This window comes from Balaenoptera physalus, assembly GCF_965194825.1.
Source record: "Balaenoptera physalus genome assembly, chromosome: 5".
NCBI classification, from domain to species: Eukaryota; Metazoa; Chordata; class Mammalia; order Artiodactyla; family Balaenopteridae; genus Balaenoptera; species Balaenoptera physalus.
The window spans coordinates 63,094,830-63,101,553 of NC_138884.1; the positions used below are offsets into that span (position 1 = coordinate 63,094,830).

General features: G+C 33.2%; 1 protein-coding gene across 1 annotated transcript in view; it reads right to left on the reverse strand.

Annotated features, from left to right (window-relative positions):
• The window catches only part of LOC309660867 (alpha-S2-casein-like), a 35,947-nt gene that overhangs the window by 13,158 nt on the left and 16,065 nt on the right, over positions 1-6,724 (reverse strand). The window contains exons 2-7 of the mRNA XM_082461944.1: positions 5,281-5,307; positions 4,480-4,503; positions 4,355-4,396; positions 2,383-2,406; positions 2,241-2,285; positions 391-574 (exon numbers count right to left, since the gene is read on the reverse strand). Of these exons, the coding sequence (XP_082318070.1) occupies positions 391-574; positions 2,241-2,285; positions 2,383-2,406; positions 4,355-4,396; positions 4,480-4,503; positions 5,281-5,307 (346 nt within the window). The remainder of the gene's footprint in view (positions 1-390; positions 575-2,240; positions 2,286-2,382; positions 2,407-4,354; positions 4,397-4,479; positions 4,504-5,280; positions 5,308-6,724) is intronic.

Consider the following 6,724-nt stretch of genomic DNA (forward strand, 5'->3'; position numbering starts at 1 on the left):
AAGTTCCTTAAGACAGACTGTTTTATGAAACAAAATGGTAGAGAATACTTGGAACATGGGCAAGTCACTTCACTTCCTTGTATTTTCTTAACAATACAATATTTTTGTTACATGAAATTAATGATTACTATCCCCTCCTATATTAGAGACTTGTATGAGGAGCCAAGCAAAATGATGTAGAAACATACACTTAGGACAATTCAAATTAAATTACTTATTTGTCACTATGGTTACTATTGTTATTTGTTACTACATTTGGGCTATTTTTTTCTTTGCTATTTAATCTCTGGACTACAAGATTTTATTCTCATTTGTTCTGCTTTCTCAGTTAAAACTTGTTGGGGACATTTTGTCTCTAGCTATTTTACATATATTTATCCTGAACTCATCCCTCACCAAAAACAAAAAGAAAAACAAACAAACAAACAACAAATAAAAAAGCAGCACTCACCGCAGTGGGAATAAAGGGCACGGCACTTCTCTTAACTTGACCCCATGGGTCCATAACAGTTGGACCTTGATATAGAGCCTGGATATATTGGGGGAACTTCTGATAAAACTGACTGATTTTGCTCTAGAGAGAAAGAAAATTATCAATATTTACTCCAATGCTGAATTTCCTCCTTGTGTCAAAAGCAGATTTTGGAAGAACCGAGTTGCTTAGAACTTTATTGAATTAGATAATTTATAAATGGTGGCAAATTTACCTAACAAGAATAGTTTAGTAACATAACATTTACTGTAACTGTTCCTACATTTATAATAAATTGCAAAATTAAAGAAATTGTCTGATTATTAAGGCCTCCAGAACAATATCTATGTGGAAAAAACAAAAATATGTATAAGAAAGGAAAGGAACATTTCTTGAATTAGAAGGTAAGTGTCTGTCATTTTCTTTTCCATGTGTGTAAGAAGTCTGGTCTTTGGAGTCAGATAGAACTGAACTTTAATTCCCTTAATCCTGGGTATTGGAATCCATGACCCTGCTCAAACTGCTTAATTTATCTAAGCATTATTTACCATGTAGGATTATATCTGTTAAAATATATAGCAGTTTTCATAGTGCCTGCTATGTCTGTCTGTCTATCTATCTATCTATCTATCTATCTATCTATCTATCTATCTATCATCTATCTATCTACTATCTATCTATCTATCTATCTATCTATCTATCTATCTATCTATCTATCTATCTGGCTCAGTAAATTTTCTAGTAAATTCCAGAGCCTTTGATCTGACTCTGATGATTTTTTTAGAGATTAAATATAAAGCCACAGTGGCATCTTCACTCAGGAGAATTTTAATTTCATAGAGATTTGAAAATAAATGGGCATGTAGAATGTCGACTGATCTTTAGAATTGCCTGGGAATAATTATTGGATGAATTCAGAATTACCTTAAAAGAGTGGTACAAAAGGAAAATGCTACTAGAAGCATTTTGACAAAGTTAAGAATGGCCTTTCTAGCAGTCAGAATTTCCTAAAAAGAGAGGTCTTATCTGGGGAGTCCCAATTTTTAAGTATTCAAAGAAAGACTGTTTCTGTTCTAAAGGTTTTAGCAGGTATGTCTGCTCTGTGTAGGGATATGATAACAATAATTGTTACCTTCTTTTTACATGCACCTAACTACTGTGCTCCAAGCATTTTTTGCATAATTGAAATACATATCATCTAATGTAATTCCTCAGGGTCAATATAACTATCCTCATTTTTAGTTGAGGAAACTGTAGCTTGGAGAGGTTAAGTAATGATTTGTGACGTTGTGGTTGGAATACAAGTTGCTAACTCCAAAGCAGGTGCTCTTTCCTTGTGCACACAGCAAGCTTCTCTAGTCCACAGAGGATGGGTTACATGACCTCCCATATATGGCTTGGAAACCTTTACACTTGTGATATCTTTCTATGACACTGTTGTCAAAGAGAAGTTGAGAGGACAAAAATGTGATACCTCAACTACACTGGTATCTCACTCACACCATTTAAACTTGAAACACATTTTCTAAAGTTCATAATTCCTTCAAAATCAGTTGGATAATTGCTCAACACTCATTTTTCTTAAACTATAAATCCACAAGTTTGATAAGATAATAGCTGGAAATTAAAGTAACAAAAAATATATTACTTACTATAAATTGGGGGTAAATAACTCACTGGGATGGAATGAGTTGTGTGAACATTTGGGAGAAGAAACAGCAATACTATCATGGTTTACATGAAATTATAATTTGTACGAGAAATTTACCAGTTGTTTCAGGTGTTGCTTATCTTCCACAGTAAACTTAACTTTCTGTTAAGAAAACAAAAGCACTTGCTATAAAAATACACAAAAAGAAAACAGGGCTGGGTGATATGAATTTCATTTTATTTGAATGAAAATTACTTACCTCCCTGGGAACTTCAGCAGTTTCCTTAGGGGAAGAAAAGAAGAATTAACTTAACTTGCATGATTTAGCCTTAGAGTTGTACTAGAGTAGAAGGGGCAGTTAATTAAATATATTTATGGCCCAAGCTACTACTACTGAGAAATTATGTTATTTATTACAGATTAAATAAATTATTGAGAGCCCTCACTCTATGTCAAATTAATAACATGTGACTGAAAATAGGTTTCATTTTAAAGTTTTCATCAATTCTATATTATTCATACAATATCAGATGCCTAGGGAGTGTAGACAGGTGACAAAAATATTACAAAGTAGGACTAGTGAGGTGTGTGGCAAACTAAATCCTGCAAACCCTTTCTACAGGGCACAATTGTTATTTATGAGAGGCCGCCATTGGCTCTCCATTTGAGACAGACCTGAAGCTTAGAGAAACGGTAAAGCAGGCTTCCTGGACACTAAGTAGGAAGTCTTCAGGCTATGCCTCAGGACACAAGGCTCCGGGCCATGGCTATGCTTCTTCCTTTCCAGACACTTTTTCCCATTGTGCTCATTGCTTGGCTATTTCTACCACAGCATGTCTTTATTATACTAGTGACTATTCCCTCTTTCACCCCCCTTAAACAAGAGGTTCTCACATTTTAAAGTGCATAAGCATGCCCAGGTGATGCTGATACTGCTAGCTGAAGGGTAGCACTTTGAGAAACACTGCCCTAAGCAATATTGAGAGGTTTTTCAGGCTAAAACTACATTGAAGGTGAATGGTAGGTTCTTGATTTGACACTGGCTTGATTTAAAATATACTTTCCTCTGGAGTCAGATACCTGATATCTCTGTCAAAGAGCACCAATGTACATTGTAAGAGTTTTGTATGAATTATAATAGAATTTTCTATTTGGTGATAAACATACAACCAGTGGTATTTATTGTTGTTTATTCTATTTATTGTTGTATCCCCAGAGACTATCATATTTATTATTGTATTCCTAGAGGCTAAGGTAGTGTTGGGGACATAGTTCTTGTTGAATAAATGCTTTGTCAAGGGAATGAATGAATGCACAAGATAATTTTAGGCAAGGCATGGATAAGTTTTCTTTCTCATTTTAATAGTCCTTACTTATTTTATTATGTATTAGGAAAAATAAATCACTAGCCCAGCTAACATGCTTTTGGAAGTAAATATATATTGTTTCTGTGATAAACAAATTGATTGAGTCAATTTTAAGAAAATATTGCAATAGAAAAATAATTTTATAAAGAAGAAAATAAGTTTGAGACTTCAAGAATGAAAACCATTAAAAGACAAGTTCTTCATTCCTCATAGAATCTGGGAATCAAATGTATTAGTTGATTCATGCGAAGATATATTTTCTTCATTTGAATTAGTCATAGAATTAAGAGAAGACGGTATACTTTTGGTCTCATTCTTTAAAGATAATCTTGGTTTTCAAATTTGATTGACTTGAAATATTTTTTCCAAATCCAGGTTAATTTCAATGTGGTTCTAATACTATATTTTACTTCACATTGTACTACCGATGTGAAATCAATATATACCTCACAGAATGTGGAACAAATGTTCTCCTAAAAGAAAACAAAACCAAAAGGATATAGCATTTACTGAAATCCAGGGTAATATTCTTGAGCATAAAGTGATAGCAAAGAAAATATAATTTTTTGAACAAAAGGGTACAGAATTAAGGAAGAAAAGTAAAGGTGATGAACCTTTAACAAGAAATTCTTTCTAAGATATTCTGCTTTAACATTGTGGCTCAAAAATGGCTCACAAGTCTTTTCCTGGAATTCCTTTCATGTTAGTCCATAGCATTTTGGCAAAACAATGAAAACATCACCATTTTCACAATCATAATTAAAAATAATACTCTTTTTGGCTGAATGAGAAAGTGACCCATGTTTGATAGAAAAAGCAATCTCATCAGTCGAAGATTAACAGACTAAAGTAATCAGGATTTACCTTGCTGGGATGAAGGACCACATTCTTTCCCTGCTTATGTTTCTACGAAGTAAATAAATTCATTTTATAACTTTGATTAAAAAAAGAAAGTTAAAATATATTTAATTTAAGAATTTAGGACTTACTTCCTGGGACATGCTGATAGATTCCTTAGAAAGAGAAAGACAATATTACTTATTTACCTAAACTGAATTCATTCTAACGTAATAAAATATCAATCTACAACCATTATCCATTGGGTAGATAACGTATTAGTTTTTACCTGAATTACACAACAAAGTTAGCCTAAGTTTCACTCCCTGTACATAATTATTATATTTCAGATAACTAACTAATTTCACATTGTGCTTTGGTTTATGAATAACTGAATCAAAAGCTCTCCCAAATATCATCCACAGAGAAGAAAGAAAATATTTCCTATTTCCTCTGTACAATTTCCAATGTTCTTTTTAAAATTATCGTGTTTTTTCTTTTGTCTTTTTAAAAGAGATTAAATACATCACAGGAAAACAAGAAAATGCTTAGGTGACCTTGGAGTTGTCTGTGGGCATCTGTTATGGCCAGGAAGTCATTTGGAAAGTAACATTTAACATAGTTCCAGAAAAGCTTGAGTCCTCATTGCAGAAACATAGAATGGCTTCCTGTCATTGTACTCACAAAATGTTCATCACGACTTGTGAACAAACATCATTAATATTGAGAGGTCTTTAGAAAAAAATGCACAAATCTAATCTTGGTGATTTGAATGTGTAGATTTTTTGGTCTTTACTCCTCCATATCTACTTTTGTTTTATGGCTTCACTTCTAATTGTCTCTGACTGTAGTTCTAGACTCACTGGTGAAAAACTATTTTAAGGACAAGAGTTTAGGGCATATTATGTTTTTACTAAGTGAAAGGATTTTATGTTGACACCAAAGTGTCTTACCTCACTGGAGGAGACATGTTCCATCTCCTATAAAAGAAACAAAAACAAATACAAGTTTCAGTTTTATGGTAGATTTAAATTGCCAAGCTATCTCACTATTTTTGTTTTGTTTTGTTTTGTTTTTATTGTTCTTGTTTTGATGGCAAGAGACTTTTAGAAATTTGTTTCTGGAAATGTGTAGTGTTTAGTTGAATTTTTTCATTATTATTGTAATATTATATGCTATAATATTAATAAGCAAATCATTCTGTACTTCAAATGAATCCTTTTTATAGCTTAATGTATTTATTGCTTTTAGGAAGTGTTGGGTTCTTAGTTTTTAAGTATTTGATATTAATCCTGTCACAGTTTAAAATATAATACGATGTATGTGCAGATGTGCTACAGAATCTTAAAATATTATAATACCATCACATTTTGTTTTATTTCATTTATGTTAATTGCTAGATTTAATTAATCTTAAGGGAAAGACTGACAATTACTGATTTAGAGAGAAAAGGAGAAGAGTAGTTAAGACTAGGAGATTGTAAACAGAAGAAAGAAACAATGAAGCTTGGTGTAAGACTTATCACTGAAGCATTATTACTATATTTTTCTGTTTGCCTAACTAGAATTCTTACTCTGGCTATGCTCTTGGATTGGCTCTAAACTTAATAACAAAAACTTTCAAGATGGATGTGTGAGATGTGGAAATGCAAAGGAGGCAAAGAACTCTGGTTACCCTGATGATATAGTGCACTTGTAGGGAGTGAGACCCTCGGTATGGGAGAGGGATTCGCAGCTCAGGCTGCAGGGTAAGGGAAAAACTGAGTTACTCCTGAGGAAGTTAATAGATTATGTGCCTGTGTCTTCGAAGCACTTCACATGAAGAATCTAGTCCTTCTTTATCATCGTGTGATATGCATATTATTATTACATTCTTACTAGAAGAACACGATGCTTTGAGAAGTTAAGGGATGACTTTGCATTAGGTTATTTGGCAAGTAATTTTCAAAGTTAGCACTCTTCAACACATGCTTGTTTCCTGTCTAAACGTCATATTTGCTGAGATACTGTAGTCAAGGATGACGGAATTCTGACATGTGCTTGAGAGATGGTTTGGGAATCTACATTTTACCTGTCGCTCTCCTGAACTTTGAAAGATGTCCGTGTTATGGTTTAATATGTTTCTAACTTTTAGGAAGTGGTTCTTGGAGTGAAAATAGTTCCCCAGTAAATTCAAACAGATATGGAAGAAAGTGTATGCCTTTTAACCTAGGACTAAAACCTTTCCAACCCTACAAGGAGAACACTTTATAAAAAGTATTTTTGTCCACCTTGATATCTTGTGTAAGGTGAGGCCAACGCCATCTTTGATTATAGGTTTTAAAGGTCACACTTCCTTGCTGCCTACCCCTGCCGTTGTCTGCATAAAAGATTCACTATTCTTACATTCAGGTAATAA